At 44.9% G+C, this 17,448-nt stretch overlaps 1 protein-coding gene across 1 annotated transcript in view; it reads right to left on the bottom strand.

Annotated features, from left to right (window-relative positions):
* SUSD6 (sushi domain containing 6) overlaps positions 1-17,448 on the bottom strand; it is a 105,563-nt gene that overhangs the window by 56,151 nt on the left and 31,964 nt on the right. Inside the window, exon 2 of the mRNA XM_003263627.3 lies at positions 1,751-1,951. Within this exon, the coding sequence (XP_003263675.1) occupies positions 1,751-1,871 (121 nt within the window). The 5' untranslated portion in view covers positions 1,872-1,951. The remainder of the gene's footprint in view (positions 1-1,750; positions 1,952-17,448) is intronic.

Here is a 17,448-nt window from a genome sequence, read left to right as displayed (position 1 = left end):
CTCATATAACCATGATGGCCACATTGTGGGGTCCCAATCATCATGGCCTCCCGGGTTGTGCCAGGGGCTCCTCATGACTAGGGAGAAAAGGCTTGGGTTCCAAGTGTCAGAATGGGATGGAAGGAAAGGCACATCTATATGTTGGTAGTGGAGAAGGCTACAATGAACAAAAAAATCTGTAATTGTTTCTTCCAACAATTCAGAAAAGAAAAAAAAAAGATTAGCTGAGACTCTGACATTATCTGTTTATGTTGGGTAAGTGGGTGGTGGAAGCTGATAGAGAATGAAAGAAGTAGCACTGAACTGTGGAGGCTCTACAGCCACAATATACCACTCCCCTACTGTCCCCACCAAGTCCCCTTCCAGGATCTAGTTCTGAGATCCCTCTCCAGGAAGCACTGGCCAAGGAAACTGCCATGTATGTGTTTCTAATAAAGTCCAGTAGGAACACCAGTACTGGTGAGTTCAATGATGATTCTGGAGTGTAGACACAGAGGTAGGTTGTGGCACACCATCCAGAGGCCTACTGTACACACCCAAACATGTCCTTTCTAAAAGGACATTTTGTCTAGAAGATCACACTAAGACTGCCTAGAAGGGTCTCTGGAGCACTGTTGAAGGCAACAAGGGCTGTACAAACTCAAAAAGGTTCAATGGGCCGAGCACGTGGCTCACACCTGTAATCCCAACATTTTGGGAGGCCAAGGCAGGTGGATCACCTGAGGTCAGGAATTCAAGACCAGCCTGGCCAACATGGTGAAACCCTGTCTACTAAATAATAAAAAAATTAGCTAGGTGTGGTGGCATGAGCCTGTAGTCCCAGCTACTCAGGAGGCTCAGGCAGAAGAATCGCTGGAACCCGGGAGGCAGAGGTTGCAGTGAGCCACGATCGTGCCACTGCACTCCAGCCTGGACAACAGGGTGAGACTCTCTGAAAACAAACAAACAAACGAACAAACAAAAAGGCTGAATGGTGCGTGTCTAGCCCCTGCTAGGGCCCGTCCAGCTCACCATCTTCAACCACAAAGTCCTTAGAATCATGAAAGCATTTACTGAGGGACAAAGAAGTGACTTTAAATGTTATTCCGGGTAAACCCATTCATCTGACAGAGGGAAAAACTGAGCCCTAGAATGGTTAAGTCGCTTGCCCAAGATCAGAACATTTTCAGTGACCGAGTCTTCTTTTCACTATATTACAATACTTCAACTATCCACTCATTCTGAGAAAAAGCACAGAAAGACGAACAAACAAAAGACAGCTAACAATCATTATATACTTATTTTATTACCTCAATCTTCACAACCACCCAATGAGGTAGGTACTATTATTATCCCATTCTGCGGCTGAGGAAACAGAGGCTTGCAGCAGTAAAATAACTTGTTCAGAGTCACAGGGCAAGCAAGTAGTGAGAATGGGCACTGAACACAGGCAGTCTGATTCCAAAATCTGTCCCCTTAACCTGCATATTGTGCTCTGAACCCTACACCTCTGTCTTCCTGATGATGATTATGGCTGGCGGAGAGGGGTGACAAGGTTACCACCAGCAGGCTTCCACATGCCCCTCCTCCAGGTGACTCATTAGACCCCAGAAGGACTGGCTCCCTGCTATATTTACCACAACACAAAAGCCCTCCACCCTCTGCTCTCCCTGAAACTGCCTGCCAGGAGGAGAGTCCCCTGTCCTGGTCTTCAGAGAGAAACAATGGTATTAAATATTTTCCCACCCACACACAGCAGGTCAGGACTTACCGGAAGCAAGTCCGTCTCCAAGCAGGGTGCAAAGGATCACCAGCGGAAGGAACACTCCATGTCCCACGGAGGCCACGGCAAACACTGAGGTGCTCTTTGGTGCTATCCTGCCATGGCACATCTTTTATCCGTCCAAGTTTTTTTGAAAAGAAAAAATTTAAAATCCAGAAGAATCCTAAAGTCGGCTGGGAGCCAATTCACCTGTAACAAACAAACAAGGACATAAAGTGAAAACTTCAGCCATAAGTTAGTTGAAAGCAGCCACTTTGGTAAGGAAGCCATAATTACACACAAAGTTGAGAGAATTCTAGCAACTATTCGAATCCCTGCTGCCAGGAGAGGCAAGTACGGAAGTGGCTTTTCAACTTCTCCCTGGGGAAACAAGGCCTGCAGCGTGCAGAAGCCAGGAGGTGAGCTCTGTCTCACCTGGATGGCAGTCAGGCACAGCAGGGCTTTCAGAAACTGCCCAGCTCTGCCCCACCGCCTGCCTGGAGGCTCCAGCAGAGAGGCGGCTATTGACACAGAGCTGCTACACCCAAGTCAGGCTTTGCCTTTGCCACTTGGACTCAGAACAAGTTCAACTAACCAAAAGGAAAAAAAGAGAGAGAGAACACGTGTCGTAAAGAGAGAATACACCGCCTAGAGAAGGAATGCAGCAGTGGGAGCTGAGGGCCCCAGCCTGCTTGCTAAACTGCCAGAGGCTGATGAGCCGGAGGATCTGACTCGACAGCCGTGAATCTCAAAAATTGACTAATTAATCAAGGCTCACCCAACACACCTGTGACCACATTCTGCTCGCTGTCCCTGAAAAAGATGAGGCAGGGGGAGGCATGGAGAATGGGCTGCAATTGCTAATTAGCCCTACCACCCACCCACTCTAGTTCAGATAAAGACTTCAGAAAAATAGGAATCAGTAGAGAGAGAGAGAGAGAGAGAGAGAGACAGAGAGTGTGTGTATCAGAGGTCAAGACTTTAAAGATTCTTTTCTATAAGCCTTTAGGGAGGCAACTGGGTTGACGATACATTACAATACATTATGGTGTGGGCCTATTATATTTCAGTTAACTTATTTAATTTCATTTGCCAGTTATTTTAGTTTATAACAGGTATTCCATATAATATTACACTTCTTTTTTTTAAGTTACACACACACACCCCCTTCTCCATTAATAAGGCTTTATATGCATAGATTAGGGAGTCTGCCATCTATAACCCTAATAAAGGATGCCCCTGGGACTCTGCCAGGGATATTACCCAGATCTGATTTTGTTTTTTTTTTTTTTTTGAGACAGAGTCTTGCTCTGTTGCCCAGGCTAGAGTGCAATGGCACAATCTTGGCTCACTGCAACCTCCACCTCCCGGGTTCAAGTGATTCTCCTGCCCCAGCCTCCCAAGTAGCTGGGATTACAGGTGCCCACCACCACACCCAGCTAATTTTTGTATTTTTAGTAGAGATGGGGTTTCACCATGTTGGCCAGGCTGGTCTCAAACTCCTGACCTCAAGTGATCCATCATCTCAGCCTCCCAAAGTGCTGGGATTACAGGCGTGAACCACTGCACCTGGTACCAAATCTGATTTTAATCTGTGTCTGAAGCGTGACTCAGGCCTACTCTCCCCTCCTCTTAAAGAGGGTAACTGAAAACAGCAATGTAAGTTGTCTCTGTCCAAAACAAGACTCTCTGTGAGAGTTGTCAAAGGTTCATGAACAGAGCTGGCCACTGGTCCTCACCCATTTCCCGCTAATAATTGTGACTATAGCAGTCTTCTGTCCCCAGGTTTCACCCAGACTCCAGTTCGAGCCTTTAAAACTGTAGAACAGGGATGGTTCATGTAGAGGTCTGGGATGGAGTCTGTGAGTGACCGCCAAACAGTACACAAAACTGTGTGTCAAATGTGTGCCCATTTAAGTGGCTAAGAACAGTAAAGTCAGAATGCCTGGATTCAAATCTGCTTCCTTATTATGACCTTGTGGTCAAGTCATATAACCTCTCTTAGCCTTAGTTTCCTCATCTGTAAAATGGGGATAGTAACCACACTAACTTCGTAGAGTTGATGTAAGGATTAGGATAGACAAAGTGCCTGGCAAAGTGCTTGGTGCTTTGTAAGTCCTCAGTAAACACTGGTTGCTGTTGCTCTTGTAATCATTAATAAGACCTGCACAGCAGGGGCCTTAGAGTTCCTCAAGTTCCACCATCTCATTTGACAGATGCCAAATCAAGGTCCAAAGTGGTTAAGGGATATACTCAGAGGCCCCAGCTGGTCAGTGACAGAATTGGCAATGGGCCCTTTGGTATTGCTGTTTTAGGTGCAGCCACATCAGGTAACCCCACCGGGCAGTTGTCATCCCCTCGAGGCAATAACCAGTGGATCATCAAGAATGACACCTGCATGTGCCACATCACAGCACATGCATAAAAAATATTTAAGCAGTGAATAAATGAGGCCACATAAGGTAGTGCTTAGCTGTTTTGTGCATAAGTGGTGGTAGTCAGGAAAGACTACCTAGAGGAGGTGATGCTGAGTCCTAAAGGATGTGAGAGGGAGGGAGGGAGAGAGGGAGGGAGGGAGGGAGGGAAGACTGGAGGAAGATGGAGGGAGGGAAGAATGGAGGAAGAATGGAGGAAGAGGAAGGGAAAGGAAAGGAAAAGAGGAAGGAAGGAAAAGAAAAAAGAGGAAGCACCAAATACAAGTGGATCAGAGTACTATGGGAGCACATTACTCCTGGCAGAGGCTGGAGGCAGGGGCTAAGCAGAGGGGTTTAAACTTTACCCTTACAAGGATTCTAAACAGGGAAATTATAAGACTAAACTCATTTAGGAAGATCATACTGGCAGGGATTTTAGAGGATTTTGGTGGGGGTTGAGGGGGCAGGCAAGGGAAGAGTGGTGGGGCCAGCCAAATGGTAAAGAATCTTAAATTTAATTTTTTGGCGCGTTTTTTGGTTTGTTTTTTAAGAGACAGGGTCTCACTCTGTCATCCAGGCTGGAAGGCAGTGGTGTGAGCACAGCTCACCTGAACCCCTGGGCTCAAGCAATCCTTCTGCTTTAGCATCCCAAGTAGCTGGGACTATAGGAGCACGCCACCACACCTAACTTTTTTTTTTTTTTTTTAAAGAGAGAGGTTGTCTCACTATGTTGCCCAGGCTGGTCTCAAACTTCTGGCCTCAAGTGATCCTCCTAACTCAGCCTCCCAAAGGGCTGAAATTAGAGGGATGAGCCACTCTGCCTGGCTAGCATTTTATAATCAATATAGAATCCTTCAGAGAGCAACTTGTTAATATCTATTCCAAACAAATGCACATATACTCTGACTTATCAGTTCTAGAATGTGCCCTAAGAAATCACATGTGCAATGACATATATGAAAGATATTCATGTATTGTTTGTAAAGGCAAAAGACTGAAGTAACCTAAAAGTTCATGAAAGGGGAGTACTTAAATAAGTTACAGTACATCCAGTATAATGGAATACCGTACAGTGGTTTAAAAAGAATAGGGCACTTCAACCTGTGCTAATATGGAATGACTTCTAAAATTAGTACGTGAAAAAAATAACCTGTGTATATGCATGTATTTTTAAAAGACACACAAACACATACCCCTATAAGCACTGAAAAACTCACCTGGAATAAAGCATAAGAAATTGGTAACTGCCGGGCACAGTGGCTCACGCCTATAATCCCAGCACTTTGGGAGGCCGAGGCGGGTGGATCACGAGGTGAGGAGTTCAAGGCCAGCCTGGCCAAAATGGTGAAACCCCGTCTCTACTAAATATACAAAACTTAGCCAAGTGTGGTGGTGGGCACCTGTAATCCCAGCTATTCAGGAGGCTGAGGCAGGAGAATCGCTTGAACCCAGGAGGCGGAGGTTGTGGTGAGCCGATATCGTGCCACTGCACTCCAGCCTGGGTGACAGAGTGAGACTCTGTTTCACAAAAAAAAAAAAAAAGAAAAAAAATAGAAATTGGTAACTAATGATTGCCTTCAGGGAGAGGAACTGAGTGGTTAACGGGGAAGGAGAAAAACATTTTTCACTGCATATATTCCCTTTTACTATATTGAGTGTTGTACTTTGTACATGTATTATCTATTCAAACAAAATATAAAGTTAATGTAGCAAGGCCTTCCTATAGACCACCTGTCTCCTCTCTCAACAAACTGCCATTAAAACAAATCTCAAAAACCTAATTAATCCCTCTCCCAGGAATAGAGTCATTTTAGGGGCTCAGCACAAGGGTCATCTAGAGTAATTCTTTCCTGACACTTCACACCACACCCACCTCCAACGTAGAAATGACCCCTTCTTACCTTGCTATGACTGTACCTTTAACAGGTTATTATATCTATTTGTTTATCTGTCTCACCACACCAGGCTGAGACTTCCTTGAAGGCAGGGACAGTGAATTACTCAACTCGGAATCTTCAATAGCCAGCACAAGGCCTGGCATCTGACAGGCAGGTAGCAAAGGTTTGTCAAAATCATGAATACTGTGGGGAGGAGCCGGTATGAAAATGGAGCAGACAAGATGTACATGTATGAGTTCCTGATCGGTTTTAGGTTTTTTGTTAATTTGTTTTTGGTTTTGTTTTGCAGGAACAGCTGGCTCCTCCCTTACTGCTTAAGCAGCTACCTGAGTCAAGGAACCAATTCCACCCTGAAGCCTAAGACGGCACAGGTGAGAACAGACGGGGTGATGGAAATGAGGGCTTTGCAAAGAAAAGATAAATAGAAGGTAGGCAGTGGGGTGTTTATATGTAAGGCCAGGCCAAGGGTTACTGCTTCAGAAATAAAACAGAGGAAAGCTAACTCCTAAATCTCCAAAGTATTACCCAGAATGGGAGAACCCAGCTACTGTGGAGAAAAGGCCACACTATAAATCTAATCATTTTAAGAAATGATCTGCCTTGAATATAGAATTTAAAAAAACAAGACTTGTCCTTGGATTGTGGCTTTAGTACACCAAACAACAACAACAAAATTTCACTAGGTATTCATTACTCCTAGAGAAATACTGAGGCTAAAACTTTGTTTAAAAAAAAGAATCCATTTCACTTCAGTATTCCTTTGGCATGTTAGTGACTACCTCTCCTAATTAAAAAAAATTATCATTGAAGAGGAACCTAGAACTAAGCATCAAGTTCAAAACTAGCACTCGGCCATCCTCACAAGGAATATCACATCTGAACTTAGAGGTGAGACAGAGGAGAGGGCCTCAATGACTCTGTCCCACTTCTGCCACCAGCTAGGGAGCTGGTCATGAAGGCTCTCTGCCTTCTGTTTCCACATCTGAAAAAGGCTCTAAGGCCACGGAATTCTTCACCGCTTCTACCCTTCTCTTGCTGTAATTCATCTCTTACCCCAGTAGCCGGCGTTCCTCTTCAAAACACAGATGAGGAGAGTCACCCTTCTGATTTTATTTCTTGGGAACTAGTGCTGCTGCCACAACAGCTGGTGGTAGCAGGAGGCCTCAGCTCGACTGTCAGCCCCAAAAGGGCAGCCTCTCCCACCTCTGTAAACCTAGAACATCAACAGCTGGGTGACTGCCCTGCTGAATGTGATGTCGTGGACACTCACTTCCTGTCCATAAGTTCCTCCAATGAGGAAGAACACTGCCCTCAAGCCACAGCTCTGACCTTGAGGAAGTCACTTACTTCATCTCTGCCCGTTTCCTCATTTGTAAAATAGGGCTGTTACTTGCTTTGACTATCTCCCTAGACTCTGTTGAGGCGCAAAAGGAACAAAATACGAGGAAATGCTTTGTAAACTAGAAACACCTGGGGCTTATGTTTACTGTCTTAGCCAGAAGCCAAGACAGCAGAAGGCTGAGAAATGATGACATGCATGGTGGGCTTCTGGTGTTAAGGGCCTGCAACACAAGCCCAAAGTTCACATGGTTTACTTGCTTGTTGTTGCCACAGATGCTTCCAGGTTAACCCAAGAGCCTGCTAATAAGATTAAAGGTGCCCTGGAGTCACCTTCAAAAATGGCTCTGGCCTTGGGAGGCAAGAGCAGCAGCAGCTGGGGCCAGCCAGGAAACAGCCAGGGCCCCTGTTCCTTAGGCAGCCAGGGCCCAGATTTCCTCAGTCCACGTGCCTGGCTACCCTGGGGCCCACCCCTGCTGAGAATGCCACAGACCTGCTGAAGGTGCAAGGTCATCTCACACTATCAAACTCTTCTCCTGAAGGCAAGGGGGCTTGACTCCTGATTCAGTCAAGCGTGGCTCCCAGGTGCTGTGTGGGTAAAGTCAGACTTCGTTTACATGTAATTTTTATTTTTATTTATTTATTTTTTCGAGACAGAGTCTCGCTCTGTTGCCCAGGCTGGAGTGCAGTGGGAGTGGCACAATCTTGGGTCACAGCAGCCTTCGCCTCCTGGGTTCAAGTGATTCTTGTGCCTCAGCCTCCTGAGTAGCTGGGACTACAGGCGCACGCCACCATGACTGGCTAATTTTTGTATTTTTAGTAGAGACAGGGTTTTGCCATGTTGATGAAGCTGGTCTCTAACTCCTGACCTCAAGTGATCTGCCTGTCTCGGCCTCTACATGTAATTTTTAGAACAGATTTTTTCCTAAACCATGGCTCCTCTGTCCATTAGTTAAGAGAGGGAACTGGGATGATAAAGCCAACATAAATCCTTTTCTTGCCTCAGACTAATCTAAACAGAGGATAATGGTAGTAGTGGTGAGAGTCCAGAACAACAGAGTTTATTCCTTTAATTAACTATGTTCACCAACCTTGATCCTGCCACATGATGAGAAAGGACAAAGAACACTTCCAGAAACATGAACAGAATTTAACCAGCTAATTACATTTCAGGTTGTAATGATAAGAAGTCCTAACACTTTGAAGTCCAAAGTTCCCCAGAGGGGTGTGACAAGTAAGAGAAATGACTAATACAGCCAAAGCTGCCCAGGCCCTTCCTTAACCTCTCTTTCTTCCCTGCAACATCTCCCCTCTGTACTCCTACTCACCCTGAAATGGCCAGGCTACAGCATCAAAAGATATGTAAACACTTATTGGACCTTAATGCCTCCTACCCCCCAAAATTCAGTTATTTATAGATGCCTTCTATCTTCTCCCACTGTGGATCAATGGATTCTTCCAGTCCTACTAACTTCTATATCTTCCCCTTTCCTTTTTGCCACTAACACTTGAGTGCTTCGACAGCCACACATTCTACTGGACTCTGACATCCTTTCAGGCCAGAATATTAACTTATCCATTTCCTTTAATCTCCAGCTCCTACTTGAAAAGGCAAACATCAAACTCCTGTTAAAATCACACGGCCTCCAAATCACAAACATTACCCTCAGCTTTCCTCTTAAGCCACCTAAGCCATTATACAATGTCAGAGGTTTTTTTGAATTGCTTTGATATTCCCTGCGCCCTTGTCTTCCACCCCCAGAATTGCTCACCACATCATCTGGGCATCATGCTTTCCCCAACTTCAGACAACAGTTAAGCCAGCAGACACACTACCACCCCACCTAAGTCTTCTCTTTAACAAGTCTCTAACACCTCTCTTCTAGCACCTAACAGCAGGATGACTGCAGCAGGGACCTGATCACAGGACAGGAGGGACAGCCTAGGTCCCAGCCACTGAAAAGTGGTTTGGCCTCAGGCAAGTCAGTCAGTCTTCCTGTCTCAGGGGTGAACCTGGATGATCCCAAAAGACCTTTCAGCTGTAAGAAAACTGGAATGTCTTCTAGGGAATAGGAGGGGCCCAAAAGAATTTCCTCTAAAAAGTAAGTTAACACAGGCTCTGACTGGAAGGAAGCAACATTAACTCTATCCTCATTGTTCTGACTGAGCAGCACATTCCCCTACATCTTCCCAAGACGGATCCCTAGCATCCATCTCCTTCTGCACTGCAGCAAACCCAGGACAGCCCACTTTCCCTTTAGGGTTTAATCAATCCATCAGCACATTTGTATGGACTATCCGTACACAGTGCTCCTAAAATGCTTTCCAAAAATAACACACGTCTTAACAACAACAACAACAAAACCCAGCCTCTGCACACTGCAGAGATACAGGGGCCCAGGCAGAAAGGGAGAAAAGATGCAAGAGAGAAAGGCAAGAGAGAACAAATAAGACTGGACAGAAAAACAGGGGAGAGGCAAAGTGCCTGTGAGCAGGAACAACGCCTGTCATAAGTTCCTGACCTGAAGGTAGGAAACCCCTTCTCCAATCCCAGCTTCAACATGACTGAGGGGCCAACCTCGGACAAGCACTTTGCTTCCATGCCTGTTTTCTCATCAGTAAAACAAAACAGTTGAACTACATATCTCTCAGGGAGGCCAGTATCATGGAAAAATTATGGCAGATATTATCAATTGGGTGGTCTAGGGCAAGTTACTTTCAGTCACCGTCTGTAAACTGGATAAACGATACCCACCTCATTGGGTTGCTGTGCAGTGAAATGAAGACAAACGTGAGACACGTAGGATGATGTATGAAACAGTGGGTGCTCAAAATCATGCTGGCTAAGCCCCTTCCTGTTCTAACAGGCTGTGACTGACCCCCACTAGACTCCCAAAGGGCACCGTTTCAGCTGGTTTGGAAACACTGCTTGAGACTAGGCTCAAAACACAATGTTAGTTTAGACAAGAGAACAGCTAACAGGTTAAACAAGTGAGCCTCCCACATTCTTTCCTATCAAATTCTAAAAATTTTTTAAAGCACTTAGCACTACCTCCCCTCCAAATTAAACAGCTATTGTTTGTGACTACCCTAAAATAATACTAGTTTCTGGGAGACTAAGGGAATATACACCTACACACACTCATTACCTCATTAAATAGGTGGTATTAGCCCCATTTTACAGATAAATGGAATCCAAGAGGCCTGGAAATCTTTCCTCCTCCTGCTTCCCTAATAGGGCTCCCTGCTCTTTTGTTTTCCAGATAAAAGGTCAAGCTTAGTTCCCATCTTAGTTTGGGGAGAATTTCTCAGTTCAGCCCAAAAGCATGGAAGGCTCTTCTAAACCCTCAGCATCCCTGCCTGGACCAGGAATAGGACAGTCAATCATATCCCTCCCCAAAGGCCACTCACGGTTATTTAACTCTTGTATGCTGCATTTCCGCAGGTAATAAACTCCTGCAGAGACCACCAATTCTCTGCCCCCAAAGTGCTCAACAATACTTCTCGAGTGAATGAGAAAAAAAGATAAACTCACAAGATATAATTTGTATAAAAAAATACAAAATGGCAAAATAGCAGCATGTATAAAACAAGAGGGAAAAGATTATATAAATCCCGAAATTTTGGCCAGGTAGCAAAACAGATGCTTGGCAGAGGCAACTGTAATTGGTTCCTAGACCCTAGAGATATATCTCATGTGTCATCACATCTCTCTGCTTGGTTCCCATCAGGGCTGAGTGGAACAGGCTTCAATACCCAGTTGGCAAATAAAGTCCGGGAAGCCGATTTGCTAAAGCTGACTTCTTAGGGCTCTGTGTCTCCAATGACTATACTGCAATTCAGCTAATATTCACTGGCTGTCTTCTGTGCAAGGCTTGGGTGATCACAGAGATGAATTGGGGCACAGTTCTTACTCTCAAGGAATTCACAACTTACGTGAGAGGAATTATGTTTATCTATATAACACTGTCAAATTGTTACTATGGCCCCAAAGAAGGTTTTTTAAAAAGTGCTATGAGAACACAGAGGACACAGGGACAAAGACTTCTGATGGGAGTAGGGAGAAGTGAAAGAGAAAGCTTTGAGTTGGACCTTGAACCCATGCACAAATTTAGAGCCCCCAGGACAGTGTTTTGCATACACAGTGCTACTTACAAAGAAAGATAAAGAAATGGAAGAACAACTCACCGAAAAGATGGCAGAGAGAGGAGGGGAAAAAAACCTTAATTTTGTCTGCCTACAATCACTGAATGCTGCTGTCTGGTAACAAAAAATGTCTGTCTGTCTATATACCTTCACTCAAAGAATGTTTAGGAGCTAAATTTTGGTATTCCGAGTACTTACAGCTATGCAGGAAACACCTCCTCCAGGTCAAAAATAGCAAACCCTAGAGAGCTGGCTGATGCAGTTATGTTTACTTTTTACCATCTCTGTGGATCGTTTTCCAAAGGCCCAGGAGTGGGATGGTATAAACAGGTCTGTGTCACTTCCTGGTTCTCAGGCTTTCTGCTACATTCCCAGTCAGTCTGGGAAAGCTGCCCATTTAAAAATAAACTGTAAAAACTCACCAAAAACCCCAACTCTAAACCATCCTTCCCTCTATTTCATTCAATTTCACTGAAATTAAAAGGATAGTGAGAAATAAGACAAAAATGACCACAGAAAGTGAGTTCTCAGGTCAAAACAAAAAATAGGTGCTCACCCGAGCTCAAGGTCAAGAGACTTGGATTCTACTTGTGTTTCTCCTTTAACTGGAAAACTTGACCTTGAACAAGGAGGCTGCTTCATCTCTCTGCGTGATAGCTACTTCAGCATTTTCTTTACCTCAATGTAGTTATCCAACCTTTCTGGACCTCTATTTCCTTTTATAAAATGGTACTAATAATTCCTATCTCACAGGGATATTTTAAGTATTATATGGGGAAATATTTATAAAGTACATAGCATAGTGCCTGTGACTTAGTAAGTCATCAAAAATAGTAGTTACTATTATATTCATCACCATCTATCATTATTATTGTCATCATCATCTGAAAATGCAGGGCTGGACTAGATGATCTCTACTTGAAGAGCTTCTCTGGTTCCAAATCCTGATATCCTGATTCTTTCTTTTTTTTTTTCCTGAGGTGCTCTGTTGCCCAGGCTGGGGTGCAGTGGCGCAATCTCGGCTCAGGGCAACCTCTGCCGCTCGGGTTCAAGTGATTCTCATGCCTCAGCCACCTGATTAGCTAGAATTACAGGTGTGTGCCACCATGCCCGACTAATTTTTGTATTTTCAGCAGAGACAGGGTTTCACCATGTTGGCCAGGCTGGTCTCAAACTTCTGGCCTCATGTGATCTGCCTGCCTCGGCCTCCCAAAGTGCTAGGATTACAGGCGTGAGCCAATGTACCCAGCCCAAATCCTGATTCTTTAAGTCACTTTCTCCTTTTTTCCTCTTTTTTTTTTTTTTCCCACGGGGTTGGACAGCAAGAAAAGGGAGATAAACTTGGCAAAACGGTTAAATACACATCCTCAGCCTTTATGTTAGAAATACTAGCATACAATTAGGAAATCCATTAGTGAGTGAAATGGGGCATATTACTATCCCAACCGAAAAGCTTTGCCTATTTCTTGCATTAAACCCGTAGCATTGTGGCAAGTTCACCAACAACACACTATCTGTACTCCCATGAGCACCATGGACAACCCCACCTCCACTCCACCAGCCAGCACAATTTGACTTCACCCACCTCACCTTTAACTGTATAAACAAACTTCTCAGCAGTTCCTTAGAGAGCCCTAAAAGATAGCAGAGTGGCCAATCCAACCCTTTCTAATAATGACTAATCCTTCCAACGAAGTATATATCTTTCAAGAGTCTTCCTAATACAATTTCAGTGTGGCCAAAAATCAAATGACCTTCCCAAAAGTTGGTGTAACCAGGAGCATTCAGCTTCACCAAGGCCAAGGGGCTTTTTTTTTTTTTTTTTTTGAGACGGGGTCTCGCTCTGTCGCCCAGGCTGGAGTGCAGTGGCGCAATCTCGGCTCACTGCAAGCTCCGCCTCCCGGGTTCACACCATTCTCCTGCCTCAGCCTCTCCGAGTAGCTGGGACTACAGGCGCCCGCCACCACGCCCGGCTAATTTTTTTGTATTTTTAGTAGAAACGGGGTTTCATCGTGGTCTCGATCTCCTGACCTCGTGATCCGCCCGCCTCAGCCTCCCAAAATGCTGGGATTACAAGCGTGAGCCACCGCGCCCGGCCCAAGGGGCTTAATTGTAATTAAATTTGGATGAAATGAACAAACATTTTCATCCATCCATCCATTCATTCATTCAGTGCCTGTGATGTGCCAAATGCTATAGAAGATATCGAAAACTAGTAGGATGGGGTGAGTGAGAACAATAAAGGATGATGCCTGGGGCCAGGCACAGTGGCTCATGCCTGTAATCCTAGCACTTTGGGAAGCCAAGGCGGGTGGATCACGAGGTCAGGAGTTCGAGACCATCCTGGCTAACATGGTGAAACCCCGTCTCTACTAAAAATACAAAAACCAGTCACAGTGGTGGTGCCTGTAGTCCCAGCTACTAGGGAGGCTGAGGCAGGAGAATGGTGTGAACCTGGGAGGCGGAGCTTGCAGTGAGCCGAGATCGCACCACTGCACTCCAGCCTGGGTGACAGAGCGAGACCCCATCTCAAAAAAAAAAAAAAAAAAAAAAAGGAATTAAAAAAAAAAAAAAAAAAGCCTAAGTTTTTGGCATAAGTAACTGCATAAATGGTAGAAGCTACCACAGGAGAAAAAGAATACAGGTGAATAAGCAGGTTTTGTCAGGGAACATAATGAATTTCGTTTAGATTATTCTTTAATATGTTGAGCTGGGCGTACTGAGGGATAATTGGTAGAAAGGTCTAGCAGGCAAATTAGAAATGAATGTGAAACCCTATAGAGCACTCTGAGCTTGGGATGTAGCCCTGGAGTGATCAACCTGTAAGTGACAGTTGAAACCATGCAAAATAGATGAGCTCACCTAGGAAAGAGGGCAGGTTGAGAAGAAAGTCAAGGACGGAATCCTAGGGAGAACGCTAACTTATAATGGGCATACTGAGGAAGGAAAGCCTATGAAAGATACTCCAAAAGGTACATGGAAACCAGGGCCATGTGCAACACAGATGTCAAGAGAGGGACAGAGAGACTCAAGGAAAACATGAGAAGTGGCAGATGCAGCAAAGGCCCAGAAAGACGAAGACTGAAAAAGGCCCACTGGATCTGGCCACTAGAAAATCACTGGTGACCTAATCAAGAACAGTTTTATCAGAGTGGTGAAGGCAAATTATATCAAATTTAACATGAATTAAAAGTGGGAGGCCAGGCACAGTGGCTCACGCTTGTAATCCCAGCACTTTGGGAGGCCAAGGCGGGTGGATCACCTGAGGTCAGGAGCTCCAGACCAGCCTGGCCAACACAGTGAAACCCCATCTCTACTAAAAATACAAAAATTAGCCAGGCGTGGTGGTGCGCACCTGTAGTCCCAGCTACTTGGAAGGCTGAGGCAGGAGAATCGCTTGAAGCAGGGAGGCGGAGGTTGCAGTGAGCTGAGATCGCACCATTGCACTCCAGCCTGGGTGACAGAGCGAGATGCTGTCTCAAAAAAAAAAAAAAAAGGTGAGAAAGTGGACACAATAAGGGCAAAACTATTTGGGGAAGGAGGTGAAAAAGAAGGGAGAAGAAAGACTGGATGACAACTAGAGGGAGTTTGTGTCTTATAAGGTGTACCTTCTCAGTTAACCCAGTGATTTGAGTTAAGGCTTCCTAAATGGTCCAGATAGCTCAGAGATACCCTCCACCCCTTCCATGGAAAGTCTCTCTGAACTAACACTTCCACACTCTATGTTTAGCAAAAGCTAGGTAGAAGTTGGGGATACAGCTTAAAGAGTTTCCTGCTTCCTTAGTGTTCAACAACAACGAAGTCTCTCTACCCCATCATCCCCTCCCTGAAATTGCTACCTCTTCTATAGGATTAATGAATGGAAAAAAATAGCCTAGTGGCAGGGCCAAAGAGGTGACCTTCCCTAATACATCTGAGGCCTTAAGGTTCTCCATACATATGGTCCCAGTTTCTGCCATTTCCCTCCTTTCTACTCAGAAACTAACCTGAGTATTTTCCCCTGAGTTTCAGGTTTAGGATTCCAGGGACATGTCTTCGCCTCCATCTAATGAAGCTTAACAGCCCCAATGAGGTGCACCCTCAAGCCAAACAAGATCCTGTCTTCTGGTTCCAAATGTTCTCCATCTTGTGTAACTTCCAGGAAGCCTCCTAATTTATAACCAAACCATGATTCCTCCTGTCCTCTTTATCATAAATTACCCAAACTTCCTGTAAGCTGTCAAGTTTGGACTGTGAAGTACAAGCAAAAATGAGAAGTAGGAACTTGCCCACTGTTCCTTCCCTTTGATTAGCCCCATGCCCCTGCCGCCACCTATACCCTTACCTCACCTTCTAATTGTACAAAGTCCCTCCGCCAAGGTCTATATGTTCTAGTTCTAGCCCCAGTCATACTTCCAGTTCCCTGCATGTGGAGCCCTAAATCAGGAATCAAGAAGGAATTTGCTTAAACTAATTCACATAAAGGAGAGTCCTTCAAACATCCAAACAGAAATTCCAAAAGTAATCACAAATTAGGCAAAGTTCAGGCAAAGGCACCAAATGAATAACTTTATAAAATCCAGGCAAATCAGATGAGGACACGTCCTGAGAAAATAATTTTTTTTTTTTTTTTGAGACGGAGTCTCACTCTGTTGCAAGGCTGGAATGCAGTGGCATAATCTTGGCTCACTGCAACTTCCACCTCCCTGCTTCAGGTGATTCTCCTGCCTCAGCCCCCCAAGTAGCTGGGACTATAGGCACGCGCCCCCACGCCCAGCTAATTTTTGTATTTCTAGAAGAGACAGGGTTTCACCATGTTGGCCAGGATGGTCTCAATCTCTTGACCTCGTGATCCGCCCGCCTCAGCCTACCAAAGTGCTGGGATGACAGGTGTGAGCCACCGCACCCAGCCATAATTAATTAATTAATTCAGGCAACATTCTGGAATATGCTAAAAGGGATTATGATAAACACAGAGAAGATGAAGAAGAAACATCATAAATTAATGAGAGAATTTGATATTTCCCTCCAGACAGGGCTTATGAACTCATTCCTAACATGCTTCTTTCTTTTTTTTTTTTTTTTTTTTTTTTGAGACAGAGTCTCGCTCTGTCGCCCAGGCTGGAGTGCAGTGGCGCGATCTCGGCTCACTGCAAGCTCCGCCTCCCGGGTTCACGCCATTCTCCTGCCTCAGCCTCTCCGAGTAGCTGGGACTACAGGCGCCTGCCACCTCGCCCGGCTAATTTTTTTTTTGTATTTTTTTTAGTAGAGACGGGGTTTCACCGTGGTCTCGATCTCCTGACCTCGTGATCCGCCCGCCTCGGCCTCCCAAAGTGCTGGGATTACAAGCGTGAGCCACCGCGCCCGGCCACATGCTTCTTTCTTAAGGAATTCAGTGCCTATTCAACACATACATTGGGCACCTACATGTACGAGATTCCTTGAGAGGTACAAAGACAGGAAGGAAAAATACGCCCTTAAGAGTTTACAGTCTACTATATATTGTGTATATATATATAAGACACAAACACAAATAATTACAACATGAGGTACAAAGTGAAAAGTCATGGGAGATATACAGCCAACGTGTCAAAGATAAAACAGGAAGATAAGCTGGAGTCCAGAAGAGGGAAGTGACAGAGAAAATTACAGTGTCAATCAATGTAGTCTAGTGAATAGTACATAGTCTCTGGAGTCACACAAAAGGGAATTCAAATCCTGACTCTACCTCTAGCTTCTCACAGGGCCTAGGTATGCTGCTTTACTGTTGTGAGCCTCTGTTTGTCACATATAAAATTGACGTAACAGACCTATACTTCATGGAATTACAGAGTCAATGAGCCACACATTTTTGAAATTGAATATAGTATCTGCACAGAATAAGGCCAGGTAAAATGGAGGTGCTCACCCACACACAGAGACTTAATGCTGT

This window comes from Nomascus leucogenys, chromosome 1a (assembly GCF_006542625.1).
Source record: "Nomascus leucogenys isolate Asia chromosome 1a, Asia_NLE_v1, whole genome shotgun sequence".
Taxonomy (NCBI): Eukaryota; Metazoa; Chordata; class Mammalia; order Primates; family Hylobatidae; genus Nomascus; species Nomascus leucogenys.
Note: the sequence above shows the minus strand (reverse complement) of the source record. Positions and strands in the feature narration are given on the sequence as shown.